At 39.9% G+C, this 22142-nt stretch overlaps 2 protein-coding genes across 4 annotated transcripts; both read left to right on the forward strand.

Moving 5' to 3' along the window:
* The first annotated feature begins 62 nt into the window (after window positions 1-62).
* On the forward strand, window positions 63-5206 carry LOC146546575 (flavin-containing monooxygenase 5-like). Of its 2 annotated transcripts, XM_085264094.1 has the most exons (12): window positions 78-200; window positions 446-608; window positions 1109-1251; window positions 1351-1535; window positions 1649-1814; window positions 1957-2099; window positions 2201-2400; window positions 3347-3482; window positions 3568-3787; window positions 3883-3955; window positions 4618-4870; window positions 4982-5206. In XM_085264094.1, the coding sequence occupies exons 2-12, from the start codon at window positions 604-606 to the stop codon at window positions 5129-5131; spliced, it is 1674 nt and encodes a 557-aa protein (XP_085120220.1). In that variant the 5' UTR covers window positions 78-200; window positions 446-603; the 3' UTR covers window positions 5132-5206. The 2 variants fall into 2 exon arrangements, with proteins under 2 accessions (XP_085120221.1, XP_085120220.1); XM_085264095.1 differs by lacking the exon at window positions 446-608 and having other exon boundaries at window positions 63-200.
* Window positions 5207-7759: 2553 nt separating this feature from the next.
* LOC146546576 (flavin-containing monooxygenase 5-like) lies at window positions 7760-21940 on the forward strand. Of its 2 annotated transcripts, none has more exons than XM_085264096.1 (11): window positions 7760-7787; window positions 14401-14539; window positions 14661-14849; window positions 14946-15111; window positions 15189-15331; window positions 15549-15745; window positions 16332-16467; window positions 16565-16784; window positions 19373-19445; window positions 19629-19881; window positions 19984-21939. In XM_085264096.1, the coding sequence occupies exons 2-11, from the start codon at window positions 14408-14410 to the stop codon at window positions 20128-20130; spliced, it is 1656 nt and encodes a 551-aa protein (XP_085120222.1). In that variant the 5' UTR covers window positions 7760-7787; window positions 14401-14407; the 3' UTR covers window positions 20131-21939. The 2 variants fall into 2 exon arrangements, with proteins under 2 accessions (XP_085120222.1, XP_085120223.1); XM_085264097.1 differs by lacking the exon at window positions 7760-7787 and adding an exon at window positions 11905-11962 and having other exon boundaries at window positions 19984-21940.
* The last annotated feature ends 202 nt before the right edge of the window (window positions 21941-22142 follow it).

A 22142-nucleotide genomic window follows, 5' to 3' on the forward strand; every position in this document is an offset into this window, starting at 1 on the left:
AACACGAATTGAACTTTAGTCAAAGTCAAACCCATTTTGATTTTGGTAAACATGGTTCAGCTTGGTAGCTTCCTTTTTTGGACAGGACTGAGAGAAAGAAAAAAAGAGTGTGTATAGTTACCCTCTCTGTATAAAAGTCTGTGCTCAGGTGATGCTTGCCCCACTTGAGAGGCACACCAAATCACCACAGGAAGATCAAGGTAAGCAAAAAGAGACACTTTCTGCAATATAAAGCTTCCATATGTGTGTCGGGATTTTTAAATCAGCAATATTTCTAAGTGTGTCATGGGGTACAAAGGGTTTAAAATAGCTTGTGATTACTTGAATATAAGATGGCGTATTTCTTTTAATTTATTAACATAATTTTGCATTGTTATGATATTGTTATGATAACCATGCTCCAATGATATAATGACAAAATGGTAAATGGCCTGCATTTGTATAGCGCTTTACTCAGTCCCTAAGGACTCAGTCCCTAAGGACTTCACACACTGGCAATGGCAAGCTACGTTGTAGCCACAGCTGCCCTGGGGCGCACTGACAGAGGCGAGGCTGCCAGACACTGGCGCCACCGGGCCCTCTGACCACCACAAGTAGGCAAACATGGGGTTAGTATCTTGCCCAAGGACATTTGGCATGTTTGAGGTCTTTCAAAGAACTTTGATGTCACCTTTGCTCTTCTGTTTCTGAGAAGAATGTTTTATGACAGATGCCAGGATTAGGAATTTGTAGAGTTCAGTCATGTAAAACATGGTTAAACCATCAATTGCTCTAAATTGTTGCAGTCACTACTTTAAATCAAGTAAACTAACTGAGGATTATTGGAAAGGGATTGCCACGTGACCGTTTTATCTCGGTCTGGTAAAAATCTCTCGAGCATTTTAAACGAGCTGGAAACTAATTTAAGCTTCATTCTTAAACAGGAAAACTGTTCAGTATTAATACAGTTTTCTATGCATGTTTTCTTTTGTATTTCTTTTTTAACATTAAGATCTTGTCACCTGAATATAGTGCAATTGACGGTTTCCTTGGTTACAAATTTACATTTTCATACTTAATTTCACAAATGTTCAAAATTACAGGTACATTTTCCAACATCTGGTTGCAGGTCCATCATGGTGCACAGAGTAGCAGTGATCGGGGCAGGCCCCTCTGGTCTGACCAGCATAAAGGCTTGTCTGGAAGAAGGCATGGAGCCAACCTGCTTTGAAAGTAGTGACGACATGGGCGGACTGTGGAAATTCAAGGCAAGTCTACATTTAAGAAGACAAACATGTTGACAAGCAAACTGTTCGTGTGAAACTGAGTAAAATTCTTTGTTGTCTTTTAAAACTATTTCTCTGCAGGAAGTTTCGGAGCCCAACAGGGCTAGTATCTACCGGTCACTTACAATCAATATCTCAAAGGAGATGATGTGCTACAGTGACTTCCCCATTCCCTCTGATTATCCCAACTACATGCATCACTCTAAAATCCTGAACTACTTCCGAATGTATGCAGACCACTTTAAACTCCTAAAATACATTCGCTTCCAGGTAATAAAAACAAAGAAGAGTAGAATGAGAGAAAAGCACATTCTTCAAAACTGTTTTGGTGACATTTGGCAGATATCTGAAAACCTGAATCGGCCTACATTGTTATTTTTTAGACCTTAGTGAAAAGTGTGAGAAAAGCACCGGACTATTCTCGCACTGGCAGGTGGGAGGTGTTGACTGAAAAGAGAGATGGACATGAGGAGAGGCATGTCTTTGATGCAGTGATCTGCTGCTCTGGTCACTACACCTACCCTAACCTCCCACTCAAAGATTTCCCAGGTAAAATGTTTTGCATTTATCCTGAAAAGGCTTTGATTAAAATATGGCTGATTTTTAAAAATCAACCCTTAAAAAAATAACTGTCTTGTTTTTATACCTTTGTGTGTTAGTCTTTTCATATGACACCTCTGTTATGTTGCAGGAATTGAGACATTTGAAGGAAAATATCTCCACAGCTGGGACTACAAAGGACCTGAAGACATGTATGGAAAAAGAGTGGTGGTAATCGGAATTGGAAACTCTGGAGGTGACATTGCTGTGGAAACCAGCAGAGTTGCAGAGCAGGTTGAAGAAAGCTTTTTCGTTCTTCTTATCTTCTTTTGATTAGAGATAGAAAAAAAACTCCTTCATGAGTTTTGGTGAATTCTGTCTTTCCCATTCTCCAGGTGTACATGAGCACTCGTCGTGGTGCTTGGATCATCCGGCAAGTTTCCGACAATGGTGTGCCAGTTGACATGAAGTACAACACACGCTTTGTTCATATCCTGTTTCAGCTATTCCCAATCAACTTCTTCAATTGGTTTGGTGAGAAGAAACTCAATGCCATGTATGACCACACCATGTACGCCCTAAAACCCAAACACAGGTAGGTGGTGTCACGCCCACATAGATTTTGACTCAGGCCAAGGTAATGAGATCAATCACAGTGCGTTAGTTCCCTATAATATACACCAATCAGGCATGACATTGTGACCACCTGCCCAATACTGTGTTGGTCCCCCTTTTGTTCCCAAAACAGCCCTTACCTTTTAAGGCGCTGACTCCACTAGACCCCTGAAGGTGTGCAGTGCTATCTGGCACAAAGATGTTAGCAACAAATCATTTGAGTCCTGTAAACTACAAGGTGGGATCTCTGTAGGTCAGATTTGTTTGTCCCACACATCCCACAGGATTGAGATTTGGGGAACTTGGAGGCCAAGTCAACACCTCAAGCTCATTGTGCTTCTCATATCATTGCTGGACCATTTTTGCTTTGTGGCAAGGCACATTATCCTGCTGAAATAGGCATCAGGGAACACAGTTTCCATGGAAACTGCAACAATGCTTAGGTTGGTGGTACATGTCAAAGTAACTTCTCCATGGATGGCAGGACCCAAGGTTTCCCTTCAGAACAGTACCTACAGCATCACGCTGCCTCCGGCAGCTTTCCTTGTTCCTATAGCGCCATCCTGTTTACAGATGTTCCTCAAGGTAAGCGATGCACACTTAGCCAGCCAGCAACGTGATATAAAAGAAAACATTAACAATACTAATCCCTGCAGACTGGGAACACCCCACATGAGCTGTAATTTTGGAGGTGCTCTGCTCCAGTCATCTGGTCATCACAAACTCTCTCAATCCCCTATGTTTAGCCAATTCTCTGTTTTTAACACATTGAATCTGAGGACAAAATGTTCACTTGCTCCCTTATAAAGAGATAACTGGTGTTACTGACTTCACCTGTCAGTTGTCGTAATGTTATGCCAGATTGGTGTATAACGCTGTGCTGTCAGATGAGGGATTCTGCTTCTCATTAAAATACTCTACTCTAGGCTCTTCAGTCAGATCCCAGTAATCAATGATGACTTACCAATGAAGATTCTGTCCGGGGCAGTCATCATCAAACCAAATGTGAAGGAAATCTGTGGGTGCACTGTGGTGTTTGATGATGGAAGTACTGTGGAAAAGGTCAGAGAAGAGTTTTCTTCAACTTTCTCCAAGATCTTTGTTCAGTGAAGACTTAGTTTAATACCATATTTCTTTGTTGTCACAGGTGGACACTATTGTATTTGCCACAGGGTACAACTATGATTTCCCCTACTTGCCAAAAAACGCCATGTACAAGTCTGGGCACCGTGCGGGTCTGTACAAGCATGTTTTCCCCCCAACCCTAGAGCATCCTACTTTGGCTGTCGTGGGTTTCATTCATGCCCTTGGAGCCATCATGCCTCAGGCTGAAATGCAGGCCCGTTGGGTCACTCGTGTCTTCAAAGGTAAGGTAGTCTGTTATTACTAACAGTTAGCATGCCTAACTGTTAGTTACAAATTAGTTCATTTATATTTACAAATTACCTTTTTTGCTGCCTAGGACATAAAAAACTGCCGTCAAGCCAGTCCATGATCAAGGCTGTTGAAAAAGATACAAAAAATATTGAAAAAAGGTAACTATTTGTCTTATTAAATACTTCAACCTGTCTTTTACCATTGTCCTTTCTCCTGTTATATGTCAGAAGATGCTCTAGCTATAGTGAGATTGGTTAGCAAGGTGCATAGAGAGGTTAGACAGGTGTATTGTCATAATACCTAAACATACAAATGCTCATTAGTCTGAACATGTAAATAAATTAATACTCACATTCTTTTTTCTTTGTAAGCAAACTGTACACATACATAATTTTCATTATCCATGTAATTGCATTTAAAAAGCAAACGGCACCATTTTAAAAAATCCAGTTAGAAATCTGAATTTGAAGCCAGCTGCTTGCATACCCTGACAATTCTAGCATGTGATTTTTTTTTCCTTTTTTCCTTTTAAAGTTCAGACTGTAAAGGTTGCAGCTGCGTCATACCACATTTTAATCTTACACATTTTATAGCCATTAAAAGGTGTTTAATTTTAGACTTTTAATATTGCAATGATCAAGAACACTTAGCATTGGAATTTTTAGACTCTGGAAGCAATCATAATATCAAACCTAAGTATAAACAAGGAATGCTTTATTCTAGCATATCTATTCTGCGCTATACTCTTATATCTTATACTTCTATACCATGTTAGTGCCACTTTAGAATAATACTATTCTTTATATTATTCTCTCCACAGTTACATTGTTTCAAAGCTGACCCCACTGCAGGTGGACTTTGTTTCCTACATGGATGAAATAGCTGGAGAGATTGGTGTAAGGCCAAGCCTCCTCTGGCTCTTCTTCACAGACTACCCCTTGTTCAAGAGGGTTCTCTGGGGGCCCGTTACCGCCTACCAGTACCGGCTGATGGGACCAGGGAAATGGGAGGGAGCCCACAGGGCAATCTTTACCCAGTTTGATCGCATGTTCCAGCCTCTAAAAACCAGAAAGGTTTGATGTTACACTTTTTCTTCTGCAGTCTTCTTTGTTACTGTTGTGCATGATTTTAACATGAAGTAAAAATCATCACCACCCCCCCCCCCCCCCCCCCCCCCCCCGTAGCTGGAACCAGAACAGCCCTCCACTGCTCGTCGACTGGTTAAAATGAGCTTGACTGTCATGGTTGGAGGAGCTGCTATCTACTACTTTCATACTCGCAAGCCAGATGTCATCCCCACACTGCTGTCCAACATGCGTCCACAAAGAGTCTGATCAAGCTTCAGGGTCCAACAATGAGCAGAGGACTCTGAAACACACCAAATGAAATAAAGAAAAACACAAATTCTACTATTTCTGTAGTTCTTTAAAATATTTAGTTCACTATACTCCTGTTTGGAATTATTGAGCGATTAAAAAGGTGTCTGCTGATTTGTGTGTTATTCTATTTTTCATATGTGTGGTTATTTTAATGCATAGATTTAAAGCAACATTTTTTTCTTTAAAAAACCCAGAAACATTTAGTTATAACACATTTAAAGTGCATTCCTTGCAGTACAGGAACTTAGGCTGACAGTGGATAGAAATGAATAAGTTCATACCAATGCAGATGACAGATTTTTTAAAATTATATTATTATTCTTTATTCTTTCTTTTATTGACAGATTTTCTGGATTGTTGAATCTCAACCAGGAAAACAGTTAGAAAAAGGTCTTATTCACATCACATTTTAAGTTATAACTGTAGAGTGTGAGTCCGGTGTGGATAAAGTAGTGTATGATCTGAATGGTATCTTGTGTGCAGCTCTACTCAAACAAAAAAGGGTATCTTCTGAGAAGAAAATGCAAAATCATTTCCTGATTCCCAAGTTCCTAATGTTGCAAAATGACTGGTGGCTTGTGTCAGCCAAACACTTTTATTGTGATAATAATGAAATAATGAAAATAACTATTCAAAATATGAAAAGGCATATCTGCTGATTTAAGAACTTCTGGAAATTACAGCTGTATACAGTACAGCTAGTATGACTAAGTCATTTATTAATGTATATATTTCCACCTCTGAGTAGCTCCCTATAGCACAGGTGTCAAACTCCAGGCCCCGACGGCCGGTGTCCTGCAGGTTTTAGATGTGTCCTTGATCCAACACAGCTGATTCAAATGACTAAATCACCTCCTCAACATATCTTGAAGTTCTCCAGAGGCCTGGTAATGAACTAATCATTTGATTCAGGTGTGTTGACCCAGAGTGATATCTAAAACCTGCAGGACACTGGCCCTCAAGTCCTGGAGTTTGACACCCCTGCCCTATAGTAAAAACATGGTGTCAAAGAAAAAAAACACCTCTGGTTTTTAACTTGGGAACTACTGCAGGCCAAAATACCAGTTAGACCAGACAGTGACTGATCCTGTAAAGGAAAATGTTTCTTTAAAAAAAAAAAGGGGGGGGGGGGGGGGTTTATAAACCCGTTCAACCCCCTTTGCCGTCATTTGATACCTTTCCATGCATTTCAACACACTGAACCTTTTTTAGCCAAACAAAACAGTACAGATGGAAATCAAGCCAATTATTCACACTCCCCAGCATGTTCGTACATACAGAAAAAAGCACACTGTATCTATTGAAATATTTTTTTAGCCAAAAAACAATAATAAAAGCAGGTTTGCTTTGCATTTCAGTTTGTTATTACCCTCCTGACTAAACCTGAAAACCATAAAGAAAAGATTTTAACATGAAGAACACAGAAGTGTGTTCCAGACTGTCCCAGAATTCAAAGCTTTTATTGCTTAAGATTAATTATTGTTTCATTTATTTATACGTATAGTATTGGTGGAATGTCTCCGTTAACAACTACAATCTAACGAGTGGACCTTGTTTTGTTGTTTTGCATTATGCTTAACTTAATCTGAACATTAGATTTCGTTTCACTGCCAGAGTGGAAATTTCCATCAGGCTGGGCAAAGTCTGTTTCTCTCTGTCAGTGTTACTTTTCTGTCCTTTTTCCCTCTGTATTATCTCTCCACTACCTTGTATGCTCTCTTTGATTTTCTGATATGCGGCTTATTCTTCTTTTTTTTTCGTCACTATTCTGCAACTCAAATGTACATTTTTTTGGTTGTTGTTTTTTTTTTTTACACCCAACTCAGAGAAGCAACAAAGTGGGCACTGGGGGCATTTTTTGAACCCATGAACCTCTTGACCCCAATTTTAACTGATTTATGGCTTCTAGTAGCCATTCATAATTACACAATGAGTTTGCAAGCCATCTGTGATCTATGTCCAGGCTGGGCACACAGTCAGGGAGGCAGCTGGCTATCAATCATTTACCTATTTTGCGGCATGCGCACACATTCACGCACTACAAAGAGCATCTCTTACAGTTGTTTATTAGCCTCTGCTCAAACACACCACCTACTGTAAAGCAAAGAATATTTGTTTTACAACTAGATCCAGTTTTTGTTACCTTTTTATAAAAGTCATCTAACAACATGCTAAATTAACAGTCCGATTAGCTTTACTTCCCTAATGAGCTTATGCCTGTCCACAGCTACAAAGGACTCTGGGTTGGCTGCCAATTACACCCATGAGGTGAGAACTGCTTTATTAAATCATCCGAGCTAAGACCGCCCCCATTTCCAGTACATGCTACAGGAATATATTATTACTATTTTTTCTGTATGTTTCTTTGAAAGAAAAAAGAACTTAAATTCTTTTTTTTTCTTCAATATTCAAATAAAATGCATCTATATACATGACGCATACCACGTCCTTTCTAATCGATCTTAGAAGAACATTTGGTCTTTTCATCCCTATGTTGGGGAGGGGGAAGCCTGTCATTGGTCGCTGTCTCAGTGGGGCTATAAAAGTCGGTGCTCTGATGATTCTCTTTCCTCTTTCCAGACACAGAGCCAACAAACATACCAGGATCAAGGTAAGAAAGAAACCTGGCGTCCTTCAGTTTTGTTTCCCTACACACTCTGACACACATGCACACACATTTTTTGGGATAGCACAAGTAAATTTATCATTTCTAATCCCTGAATTTTCTGCATTTTCAGGGGCTGATTCCCACATGTGCACATAAAAAATAATTGCATGACAGTCGAGGCTGAAAAATTATACAAAGTGACTACCCAAAAAAGAATATTTGCATTTTCATTCTTGCATTTCTGTGCTGTGCACGGTTGCGATAAAGAAATAATCTGTAAAATGCATAACTGCAGAGATGAAAGTGAAAAGTACAGAATAGGTTTGACATCCAAAGCAAGCTTGTAAAAGCAAAGTATCAACAGGCTGCAAAAATATGACTGCAGAGCAAATTAGCTGAGCAAACTACATCCAAAGGGTCATTCCAAAGTTTCAGTGCTATTACAGCAAAATCACCTTTGGCCTTCATGCAAGTTCTAGGAACTGACAAAGTTTTATGACAGAAGTGGGGACTAAGGGTTGCTGTGCTGTGCAGTATCCTGGGAATCCAGAAATATAAATGAAGCTAAACCCATTAGTGCTTACTGTGTAATCAGCAAAATGCTGGGAACAGTTTGTTCTGCTATTTGTACTGTAAAGCACCTAAATGACACATGAAGTTTGTTTTTTTTAAACTAAATAATGATTTATTTGTATTCCACTTGGAGCTAACCCCCATTTTCCACTCAATAGCAGTATGCTCACACTTAACTAGTGGCAAAACTATTGTATTTCTAAATAAAACATTATATAGCAGTGTCTCATGACCACCATATTTACATGTCATAGTGCAGCATGTGACAAATGTAAACAGCTAACACTGTGCACTTCTTAAAGCATGGAAACAATCAAGGGGGATTCACTTCTTGTCTTTTTGGCAAAACATTGCAGTAGTGAGTTGCTGCATGTTAGATATATCAGTCTGAAAAAGTGTGATTATTTCAACAGATAATTTTACTGTATAAGTAGAATGAACCAATATTAGGTGATGGAGAAATGACTATTGATATATATATCTATATATATATATATATATATATATATATATATATATATATATATATATATATATATATATATATATATGCTTCCTAACCTGATGGTGTATCCAAAAACATGGAAAAGCTGAGGGAATTTAGATCAAAGTCTATCTAGTTAAATGTTTCTGTGGCTCAATTGGCTTGTAGGTTTTGTAGGTAAGCTATTATTTAAGTCGATGGTGTCTGAGGTGGAATGAGATATTTTTAGATGTGTTAGGCTATTTACATTTTTATATTGCTTTTTAGCTACCCTAACTTTCACAGGAGGCTTCTTTTTTTCCCCCAGGCCATCTACCCATTCATTTTCTGCTGCTTATAGAGATTAGGGTTGCAGGGGCAGGAGTCTAAGTAGAGAAGCCACTTCCTCCAGTTTCCCCACGGGGATACCGAGATATTCCCCGGCCAGCTGGGATATAAAATTTCTCCAGCATTTCCTGGTCTCCTCTTTTGGTCATTACCCAGAGCTCATAGCCCTAAGTGAGGGTGAAAAAAGTACAGACATTCTGTGCTTAAGCAGAAGCGCAGATACTAGTGTTGTAAAGTACTCTAGTAAAAGTTCAAAAACAAATTCAAATTCTTTACTCAAGTGAAAAAGTACAGGTTATGAAATGTACTCAGAGTAAGAAAGTAAAAAGTAGCTCTTTGGAGGAAGTTCCACCAGATATTTTTGTTTAAAGCTAATTGAACCTTGTGCTATATTCATGTAATAATAAAGTATTATCAGTAGGGGAATGCAATTTTTTATTTCAGTCCAAATATTAATTCTAATAAATGTATTCAATTTGAATCTGGTAAGTAGAGCATGAGCAGAGAAAAAAAGGAAGGGAGATTCAGCCTGTGGGGAAACCTAAAATCAGTTTTGGAAGCACCTCTTGGATTATTCCTCAGATGTCCAGCACATGCAGTCTGGCGGTGGAATTCAAAATGGGGAAAATGTGGAAAGAGTAGGGACTCATAGGGAAGTAGAGGAGCAGAGAACTATAATGGAATCTAAAGAAACGGAAGTGGAACCATTTATCCCTGTCAATGGTGCTTATAAGCCTCAGAACCACTCACAGTCTTTGCTTGTCTACAAGTTAGCACACAGCCCTCCGTGACTGCCCAGCCACAGCAGCTTAGCCAATCCTGGCACAAAGATTTGAAAATCTCAGGTCAGTTCGATGAACCAGGCCAGAAAGATACATTGACATTTTCCCACCTTGCTTATCAGATTTAAAATGGACTGAAAAGGGGTTATAATGAAATCAGCTGTTTGGCCAGTTAAAGAAATTAAGTGGAGTGGCTGGGTCTCAGACAACATTCTATCAGCCAATGGGGAATGGTCAGGTGGAAAGGATGAACGGGACACTGGTGCAAAAGCTTAAGACACTGACTCACACAGAAATCAAACTGGAAGGAGCCCCTAAACAAGCTGGTGTATGACTACAACTATAAACAATTGTGATGTGACCTGTTATTTACCATTCTATATTCTCCATGGGAGATCACCCAGACTTCCAGTTGATATGTTTTTGGGCTGCACTCTAAGTCAGCGTTCAATGATCAACATGAGTATGTAGAGAAATGGAAGGAAGGTATAGAGGAAGTCTATGGCATTGCCAAACAAAATGCTCAAAAGGCTGCTGAAAGGAGTAAGAAGTACTATAACACAAAAGAAGTTCAGTGCTGCAACCCGGTGAACATGTCTTGATTAAGAATCTGACACCCAGGGGAAGACCAGCCAATCTGTTCCTGGGAGAACATAGTTCACATAGTAGTGAGCCCAGTGGGTTCTGACCTGCCAATCTATGAAGTGAAACCAGAAAGGGGAAAAGGACGCTCCAAAGGCCTGCACAGAAACTTCTTAATGCCCTGTGATCAATCGCCTGTTGACACAACTGGAGCCCCCCAGAAGGGACCAAAGAAAACAGGAAAGGAGGCACCGGCCTGAAACGCAAATTCAGGAATCTGAGGAAGACAGTGGAGATGAGTATGAGCTACATTAATAACCACTCCAAGCTTCCACCCTGTCAATGGAAAGAAACGGCCTTCTTGGTCAATCAGAGATGGATATTGTACATAACTGCACACCAGCAGGAGGAAAATTTGAAAAGCCAGTTTTCGTAGTTTTCGAGTTCAGTGAGCCTAGTGAAAATCTGGACATAAACTTACATGCTTAAAACTTGCCTGATGGGAACCTACCGCATGCATCCCTATCCTCAAATGCAGTGGCTGAACCTGAAAAGACACCTGCCACAGAGAGCGAGAGAGGCACCCAGCAAGATGCATGACCTATGATAAGGGCAGCATTCCTTCCTTTTACAGTGTCCAGCCAGTATCCGTGTTGTTACCTGTGTGTCACGCTCCATTTCTCGTCCCATGGCTGCCACCCCTGCAGCCATACTTTCAGCCCTCCTTCATGTATGGACTCATGCAAGTCTGTGTGCAGACTGTTGCCATGAATAATTCATAGACTGTTCACAAACACCATTGCCATGGGCACTGAAAATGCTGTCTGCATAGTTAATTGCTCTTAATAACTCGTGGACTTTCCAAAGAATACCCATAGACTGTTTATGTGGTACTCTGTTACCAATTATGGATTGTGGTCTGTGTCTTTAAACTGTGACCCCTGACCTTTGTTCGTGTGCAAGCTGGCAGAACAAGAGCTTCAGTGTCAATTTCATGAGAGACTAGTAAAAAAAAAGAGAGCGAGAGAAAGTAGAAACATTTGTGAGAAGATTTTGCAATTGTTTAATGTCGAGACAGCATCTATTTTGTTGGGAAGCGTGCAAGAAGATAAAATAACAACAAATTTTAACACATTTTTTAATAAAAACAGTATTAATATTCTGTGATTTATCTAAGGAGGTTACACAGGTATAGGACATGTTTTATAAGATACGTTTGAGAATTATTTTTAAAGTAAACTTTGTTTATTTCCTCCCTTACTGTTAAATATTAAGTGTTATCTGTGATCTACGAAGTGGTCTGAATCGGGTCACTTGAGATTGATTGCTTTTGTCTCCACCCATTTAGCTGGGGGAAATCCTCATTCGAGTAAAAGTTCTCAGTGAGGAAGCACCAGCTTGTCACTTTTGTGGTTATTTCTCCCTTGCAGGTATGCTTACAGTGTTGAGTGTTACTAAAATGAGTTATGGAGGGAAAAAAAGGTGCATGTTAATACTATTCCAAGTATGAAAAGAATATGTATATTAGTTAGAAAGTTTTGCAATGTGTGAGCAAACTCCCAGCAATGGGTTAAATACAGCCTGTGATAGAGCTGTAATGTACGAGTGTAAACCCATTAATCTAGTTAATTCTATATTTGAGATATATCATTTGAGTAAAAGTTTTCAGTGAGGAAACACCCGCTTGTTACATTTGGGATCATTCAGGGGTGTAACATGAGACCCAAGCTTTTTACTCTCAGATTCCACAGAGGGTGGGTCAAGAGTGTCATGGGGGTAGGAATCTGAAAGAAGCCTTCTGCCTTTCTTGGCAAAGAATACAGAAAGAAGTGAGTTCTCGCCAGAAATGAGGCAACTGTTGTTAGCTGGCTTTATATAAATGAAATAAAATTAAAATGATTTGAACTGGAAGCTAACTGACAAAACAAGCAGAAGCTGGATTTAGTTTGGGAGGAAAAAGGAAGAAAAAAAGAAGAAAATTAATTATATCTGGAAACTGTGTGCGAGCGTGGGAACACAGAAAACAGAGATCTCAAGCGGGCAGGTCCCAAGGATTTAGGATAGGGTAAGACAAATGGGACCTGTGGAGAGTGCCAAGCCAGACAGGAGTTTGGCAACATAGATAAATTCCTTGTGGAGACTGGTCATGTGGCCAATGGTGGAGGCTGAGATGGTTGTATCATTTGCAGGGGTAGATGATTTATACATGAATGAGACACAAGTGAGAATAATCCAAATAATTCCAAAGGAGCAAGTAAAAGTAATGCAAGATACTCAGGAACTAACCAAAACATGGAGACTAGACTTTCACTGGACATAGAGGCAGGTAATCAGGCATTAACAGAAAGACAAGAGGGAGCTGAAATCACTGCAAACAATAAAAATCAAGACATAAACCAGAACACACAATCTTAAAATCAGACTCATCACTTAAATATCCATCAAGGAAAACAGAAACAGATTCAATTATATCAAAAGAAATAACACAAAACTGCTGGAAAAACTAGATGAATCAAAACAGGAATCCAGATGTCCAATAAAAAAGAATCAAAACTACAGATACTAGGGAAAAAACACTCAAAACTCAAACACCACAAAATAGCCAAGGACTGAAACATTGGGGGCATTTGAATACTGCAAAGTCTGTTTGCCAAATTTCAGAGAGCTAAAGATAAAAAAGAACATAAGGTTGGTAATCTGCTTCTCAAGGGTTCGAATCTGCAGCATGTTTACTTACAAAAGAAAGAGAGAAGCCAAAGCATAGATACTGAGTCAAACCTATCAATGCCTCCAAACACAAAAATCGATTGGTCTGATAAGGAAATGCTGACATTTGTGTTTCAAAGCAAATACTTTATAAAAATGTGCAGAAGCCCCTGGTCACGTAGAGTGTTTGGAGTGCCTGTGTCTCACTCTTCATATGTTTAGATTTTCGCCTTTCTTCAACATGAAAACAAACATGATGAAAAGACATTTTATGTGGTTTATAGACTGCCTGTGCAAATTAGATCAATATTCAGATTGATTCTTGCCTGAACTTTTACGTAAGTGTTATTTTCATGTAAGATATATTTTAAGTGTACAAAGAGCAGGTAAGGTCAAACTACTGTTTTTGCTTTTCAAACTATTTTTTAAAGACACTTATTGAACTTATTGATCAAGAAGAACTCTCTCGTAATATCTTTCCTGACATTTATCCCCCTCGTTTTCAGGACCTATATTTTAAGTTATATTTTAATCAAGGTATTCCATTTACACGGCACACAGTTTTGCATTCTTCTTTACATTCTTAATGGTTCTAAATAGCGTCATAAAAGCAATGCAGAAACGATCTTCTTAAGAGTATTTCTTAACTTATTGACTTGTTTTGGGACTTTTGAGCTGATCAATCATCCGCCTTTCATGTTTGCGTGTTTGTTAAAATCTGACTGAGTATTTAAACTGGAGGACAGGATCACTCATTTCATCTCGCTCTATACAGAAGAGGTAAGGCTGACACAGGGCTCGTGTTTATGGTAATATGACTTTTAAATGCAATCGGTTACAGACTGTAAGATATGCTCTAAGACGTACGGCTTCATTATCTGTGTAATCTATCTGTAACAGGAGTTATCTGACTTTCGTAAAATTTTAGATGTGTAGAGTTACATGAATATTACGGCAAGTAAATGTGCAACTGTATAAGCAATGCAATACATGTTGCAATGGAAACAACCAATAAGGTTTCCCTTTTTCTTTACAAAAGCTTTCGGTATTGAGTTTCACTGCAACTTTGTCTCTTCCTGTACGATATCGTACTATACGGTGTCTTGTTTAACTTTAATTTTCCCTTTTTTCTCCTTTGATAAATATTTTTCTCCTGTTGCAGATCCATCATGGTTCACAAAGTAGCAGTGATCGGGGCAGGACCCTGTGGTCTGACCAGCGTAAAGGCTTGTCTGGATGAGGGCATGGAGCCAACCTGCTTTGAAAGCAGTGATGACATGGGCGGACTGTGGAAATTCAAGGCAAGACTTTAGTCTAGAGAAAGATTCACTACTGACTGTGACTATTTTTCATATAAAATTTAATGTACAATTTTAAACTATTATTTCTTAACATCTGTTGTCTGGAACGTCTTCTCTGCAGGAAGTGTCAGAACCAAACAGAGCTAGTATCTATCGTTCCCTTACTATCAATGTGTGGAAGGAGATGATGTGCTACAGTGACTACCCAATCCCTGCAGACTACCCCAACTACATGCACCACTCTAAAATCTTGAACTACTTCAGAATGTATGCAGACCACTTTAAACTACTGCAATACATTCGCTTCCAGGTAGCAAGATAGAAAGAAGAGCGATCAATTTTATTATACCCTATATTAATATTTATATGTATAAACTGACCTGCTATTATATTTATTGTATCTTAGACCAAAGTCAAGAGTGTGAAACAGAGACCGGACTTTTCTCGCACTGGTCAGTGGGATGTGGTGACTGAGACTAGAGATGGATACGAGGAGAACCACATTTTTGATGCCATTATCTGCTGCACTGGTCACTTCAACTATCCTAACCTGCCACTCAAAGACTTCCCAGGTGAGTGAATATCTGTACCACCACATGATAAATGTTAAAACATGACTGTATAAAAATTCCACTCTGTTGTCTGAAAGGAATTGAGACATTTGAAGGAAAATACTCCCATAGCTGGGACTACAAGGGGCCTGAAGACATGCATGGGAAGAGAGTTGTGGTCATCGGCATCGGCAACTCAGGAGGTGACATCGCGGTGGAGGGCAGCAGAGTTGCAGAGCAGGTTGGTAGTGCTCTCTAAGTGCTCAGCTTTCTTCCTAACATTTTAGTGTCCCTTTTTTTTGTCTGATAGTGTGCCAATCTGGTTTGATGCGCCTTTTGCATCCTCATTCCTCAAGCTTTACCTCCTAAAATAAAGAGCACAAGGATGCCCTTCATCCCGTGAGATAAGACAATTTCACGTTAGTGTTACTTCTTTCTTTCTGTGTCTTGTCTTACAGATGTATCTGAGCACTCGTAGTGGTGCTTGGGTCATTCGTCAGGTTTCTGACAATGGTCTTCCAGTGGACAGGTTCAACACACGCTTTGTCCATATCATGTTCAGGCTGTTGCCAATGAGATTTCTCAACTGGCTTGGTGAGAAAAAGCTCAACTCCATGTATGATCACGCCATGTATGGCCTCAAACCCAAACACAGGTGGGATATGTAAATTCTTCCCTAACGCCACGGTTTCGCTGAATGCAATCTATCACATATCAGCTGATTGTCTCATCTTGTTTGCTAAACTGTTCACCATACCAAAATTGTCCATAGACTGTGTATCTGCTATGAAGTGAACACTATTTAAATCATAATTTGTCTATTGGGCATGTGGGCAATCGTGGCTCAAGAGTTGGGAGTTTGCCTCGTAATCGGAAGGCTGCCGGTTCGAGACCCGGCTTGGACAGTCTCGGTCGTTGTGTCCTTGGGCAAGATACTTCACCCGTTGCCTACTGGTGGTGGTCAGAGGGCCCGGTGGCGCCAGTGTCCGGCAGCCTCGCCTCTGTCAGTGCGCCCCAGGGTGGCTGTAGCTACAATGTAGCTTGCCATCACCAGTGGGTGAATGTGTGTATGAATGGGTGAATGACTGGATGTGTAAAGCGCTTTGGGGTCCTTAGGGACTAGTAAAGCGCTATATAAATGCAGGGCATTTACCATGTAGTTTACCACGTAGTTATCAGAATATATTATTATATATGAATTTTACATGTCTGTCTTTCCTCTGCTGCCCTCACCTCATCAGGCTCTTCAGCCAGATCCCAGTGATCAATGACGATCTGCCCTTCCGGATTTTGTCTGGGTCGGTCATCGTCAAACCAAACATAAAAGAGATCCGTGGTTCCACTGTGGTGTTTGATGATGGCAGTACTGCAGAAAATGTCAGAGAACCAAATTATCTGATGTGCTTTAAATATTCCAGTTCTTAATGTCATTAAAAACAATTTCAGCTCTTCTTTCTTGTCCTCTTTATTACAGGTGGACCTGATTGTGTTTGCCACAGGATATAACTACGATTTCCCCTACTTGCCAAAAAATGCCATATACAAGTCTGGGCACCGTATTGGACTGTACAAACATGTTTTTCCTCCAATCCTAGAGCAGCCTACCCTAGCTATTGTGGGTTTTATCCATTCTGACGGAGCCATCATGCCTCAAGCTGAAATGCAGGCCCGTTTTGTCACTCGTGTCTTCAAAGGTGAGGAATTTCCAATAAAAGAAAATTTAAAAACTGAGGTGAAATAAAATCTTTTACAGTTAAATATCAAATACATTGCATTTTACTAATGATTGTCGCTGGTCACTGTGTTGTCTTCGTAGCGCTTGTTAAAAATAACACAGCATCCACTTATGATTGCGAGCTACCGCTCCAAACATTTTATTAACATCCTTATACCACACCACAGACCAGTCTTCTTTTATGCGCTCTCCCTGGAGGCATTCATGACCTCCTCAATACAGGTTCTGAAACAACTTCACTTTTCTTCACAGTCTCATGGCCATCTAGTAGTTTCAAATCAGACACCGTCTCTGCATGTGACACATAAGCATTTTCATCTTCCTCACCACATTGTTCCTCCTGAAATGTCTCTTTAGTCTTCAGTAAGTTGCGATGGTTCCTTCTGAGCACATGATCTTCTTCAGTTCTTACGTTCTTACATATGATCTTGGACCTGCTTCCTGAAGAACAATGGCTTTCCTGTTCCATGCATTCTGATCTTGGATTCTCACTACATCATCCTTTGCAAGCAATCCAAGTGCTCTTGTTCCCTTGTCATATTGCTGTTTTTGTTTCCATTTCAGATGCTCTTGCTTTTTATAATTTCTTCACTCTGCTTGCTCTCTGCATAGCAGGGCAAAGTTGTGTGTAGCTTACGACTCGTCAGCAGTTCTGCAGGGGATAAACCACAGTCAAGAGGAGCAGCCCTGTAGCTCAGCAGAGCTAAATAAGGATCTGATTGACTGTCTGTAGCCTTCTTCAGAAGCTGCTTGATGATATGCACTCCTTTTTCAGCCTGTGGATGTTGAGGACTTGATGTGACATGTTTAAAGCCATATTCTCTTGCGAAATTCTGCCATTCTTTGCAATTATAGCAAGGACCATTGTCACAAATGACAGTTTCTGGTATTCCATGCCTGGCAAAGATGGACTTCACATGTGTGATCACATTATTAGCAGTAGTACTTGTAAGTAGAGCAATCTCAGGAAAGTTAGAGTAATAATCTATAACCAACAGATAGTCTTTCCCATTAAAATGAAATAAATCTGTTCCTACTTTCCTCCACGGTGCTGTAGGACGTTCAGGAATCATCATGGGTTCCCTTGCCTGTCTGCTCTGAAACTTCTTACATGTTTCACACTTTCCGATCATGTTCTCAATGTCTTTATTAATACCAGGCCAGTACACAGCATCTCTAGCCCTCCTTTTACACTTTTCTATTCCCAGGTGTCCCTCACGTATTCTTTGAAGTACCACCTGTCTCAGACTACCGGTATGTGGTATCACGATCCTATTGCCTCTCAACAGCAGTCCATTTACCACGCTAAGTTCTGATCTAACATGATAATACTTTGAACAGGACTCTTTGGGTCAGTCTCCTTGGATATTTTCCATCACTGTTTGCAGCTCCCTGTCTGCAGCTGTCTCCTCACATACTTGTTTTATCTTTGCGTCAGACACTGGCAGAGACTCCACTATCATATTAACATGATCATCTACTTCTTTCTCAGTGGAGCTTGCTTGACACACCTGTGATGCTCGTGACAGTGCATCTGCTAAAGCTAAATACTTGCCTGGTGTGTATATCAAGTCAAAACTATACCTCTGCAGTTTCATCATGAGACGCTGAATCCTCGGCGACATCTCATTCAGATTTTTCTTAATGACTGACACAAGAGGACAATGATCTGTCTCAACTGTAAAGGTAGAAAGACCATAAACATAACAGTGAAAAATATCAAGTCCATATGCCAGCCCAAGACATTCTTTCTCAATCTGAGCATATTTGGTTTCAGCCTTAGTCATGGATCTAGAAGCATAAACAATTGGTTTCCAGCTCCCCTCTTCAGCTTGAGGTAAAACAGCTCCAAGCCCATTCTTTGAGGCATCTGTTGAGATTTTCAGACTCTTAGTTGGATCATAATATGCAAGCACTGGGCGCGTTGTCAGTGTGGTCTTTAAATCATTCCATTCTTGTTCATGCCTCGCTGTCCATTTAAATTCCATGGAATCACGAAGTAACTCCCTTAGTGCTGATGTTCTCACTGACAAGTTAGGTATGAATTTTCCAACAAAGTTGATCATTCCCATCACTCTGAGCACACCTCTCTTATCTGTTGGGTGTGGTATGGTTGCAATGGCTTTTATTTTTCTTTCATCTGGCTCAAGACCTCCAGCAGAGAATTTGTCTCCCAAAAATGTTATTTCCTTTACACCAAAATGACAATGCTTCCGGTGGCTTCAAATTTCCATCTCAAACAGAACTTTGAACTGCTATCGCTTCCACACTCTCGCTTTTACTCCTGGTACTATTTCTTGTCTTCATAGGGCTTGTTAAAAATAACACAGCATCCACTTATGCTTTGCGAGCTACCGCTCCAAAACATTTTATTAACATCCTTATGCCACGCCACAGACTAGTCTTCTTTTATGTGCTCCCCCTGGAGGCATTCATGAGCTTTCTTAAATACAGTGCCCCCTGCTGGTAAACCTTATCATTACATCAACATCTACATATCAACACAGTCACTATCTTTACTCTTGCTTTCTCTCTTTTGCTCTTCAGGACATAAGAAACTGCCCTCAAACCAGGCCATGATCAAAGCTGTTGAGAATGACACCAAGAAGATTGCAAAAAAGTATTTAAAAACTAATTTTCCCCTCTTTAATTTAGTAATAATAAGAATATTTTTTGCAAATCATTTACCAAAAAAGTGAAGAAATCATTTAAACCTTTCAACCCTTCCTTGTTTAAAACTAGGTGTGTGGGTCTAATATTCTATTGGTTAACTTATTTGTTTTTTGACTTATCCTCTTTACAGCTATGTTGTGTCAAAGTTAACACCTCTGCAGGTGGACTTTGTTGAGCACATGGACGACTTAGCAAAGGACATTGGAGTGCAACCAAATCTCCTCTGGCTCTTCCTCACAGACTTCCCTCTATTTAAGAAAGTTCTGTGGGGGCCTGTTACAGCCTACCAGTACCGGTTGATGGGACCAGGAAAATGGGAGGGGGCACGCAAGGCAATCTTCACTCAGTATGACCGCATGTACCAACCTCTAAAAACTAGACAGGTCTGAAAAAAGCGTTTATTTTGCATACTCTGAGTTTTGCTGTATGCACCGGTCAGCCAATCAAAGATGCATTCTTATAATCTTTTCATATGTCTCCTCCAGCTGAATGCACAACAGAGTTCAACGACAGGTTTCCTGATCAAGCTTAGCTTGACATTCATGGCTGGAGGAGCTGCAATCTACTACATCCACCGCAACCCAACCACCATCTCCACCCTCGTGTCCAAGCTGCGTCCACAATCAGTCTGATTGAATGAGAAACCCAGCACCAGTATCTCATCTTGCACCTCCTTTGATACTTAGGGTTTCAAAATAATTTGAGAAATAACAGTGAAGCTATTAAGAGACAATACCAGTCACTAATTCCCATAGTTAGTAACACCACACTGAAAACAATGACAGAGGCTTGACTTGGGTTTGACATGTTGCATAAAATACCATTATAAGAAGATCTGTTAATGTCATATACTGACTCATTTAAGTACTGTAACCATTTCTAGGGTAACATATAATTAGGATCCTATGATTACTTATTTCTTTGATATGCTAAGAGGTTATACACTGTAAGATATTACAGCAGATTATCATGTTTTCTGTCAGCAGTATATTACATTATTAAAGACTTTAAAAGCTGTACTGAATAATTTATAAATATTCAGTATGTGCTCCGAATTGTTTGTTTTATTTATTAATTTATACGTTCTGTTTTTGATGTCTCTTGGCCTGTTGTATGAGGTTTAACAATATCAGTCTCTGTGAATCTGTTCACTTAACTTCTTATCAAATACAAGGTCAAGGGGTCATCGACACACTTGGTGTATGTGAGACAATGAAATAAGATAAACTTCTGTCAGTGCGTCCCAGGGTGGCTGTGGCTACAATGTAGCTTGCCATCACCAGTGTGTGAATGTGTGTGTGAATGGGTGGATGACTGGATGTGTAAAGCGCTTTGGGGTCAATAGGGACTAGTAAGGCGCTATACAAATATCGCGATGGGCGTAGCTCAAGAGTTGGGAGTTCGCCTTGTAATTGGGAGGCTGCCGGTTTGAGCCCCGGCTTGGACAGTCGCTGTGTCCTTGGGCAAGACACTTCACCCGTTGCCTACTGGTGGTGGTCAGAGGGCCTGGCGGTGCCAGTGTCCGGCAGCCTCGCCTCTGTCAGTGTGCCCCAGGGTGGCTGTGGCTACAATGTAGCTTGCCATCACCAGTGTGTGAATGGGTGGATGACTGGATTTGTAAAGCGCTTTGGGGTCCCTAGGGACTAGTAAAGCGCTATACAAATACTTACCATTTACCATATAAAAGATGTGGTCAAATCATTGTAATTTTGTCATTAAACTACCTCAGAGCTGTTTGACTGAGAGAAGGCAAAAATACTTTTAACTAATATTTAACTAATATTGATGACCTTTATTACATTTTCTGTTAGTTATCTAAAAGATATAGTTTGGAAAATATTTTAGAAGTCCCTGTCCATGAATGTTGTTTTCTGCTAGAGAAAGTAGTTAAAAAAAAATAAAAGACCAATGATAAGTTTATTTATTACACTGTCAGAATCAGAAAGACATATCTTCATTGATACGAAGACATGTCTTTTACATTCTGCCCACTGGGGGCGTTGTTCTACAGCGCAGTCATGACTGTTGCAGGGACAAACACAAACATCTGCAGGTGCAATATCAAACTGTAATCTGGGTATAGTTTTACAAGGATGATGATTTTGTTAATAACTCTGTAAGTGATTATGGTTTTTGTAATTGTTTCAACTGTTTACACCTTTGGACAGTGTTGGGGAGTAACAGAATACATGTACCGCCGTTACGTATTTAAAATAAAAAGTATGAGTAACTGTATTCCGTTATAGTTACCGTTTAAAAAGGTGGTATTTAGAATACAGTTACTTTGTTGAAATAAATGGATTACTTTATTATTTTCCTGTTTCATATTGTGGCGGGTCAGGCCGGTTTGGGTTTTTTGGGGTTTTTTTTGCCTGTTTGGGTTTTGTTTGACAGCTATGTTCTGTTGTTCCAGGCAGCAGCGTTACGGTTGCCATGGTGACGCGCTCTCTCTGCGAGCACTTTTGTTGTTGTTGTTGTTGTTGTTGTTGTGCTAAGCTAATAGGCTTAAAAAATGTAGCCTAATGGTATGGGGCACCGTTTGTAAAGTGAAACATGCTGAAATTAACGGCAACATTTTTCCACATTTAGCTCAAAACAAGTCCTTTTTTACAACATTTAGTAAAATATTTGTAACTTTTCATAT

This window comes from Mchenga conophoros, linkage group LG23 (assembly GCF_057382185.1).
Source record: "Mchenga conophoros isolate Kocher_MC1m ecotype Shallow Benthic linkage group LG23, M_conophoros_male_GT1.1, whole genome shotgun sequence".
NCBI classification, from domain to species: Eukaryota; Metazoa; Chordata; class Actinopteri; order Cichliformes; family Cichlidae; genus Mchenga; species Mchenga conophoros.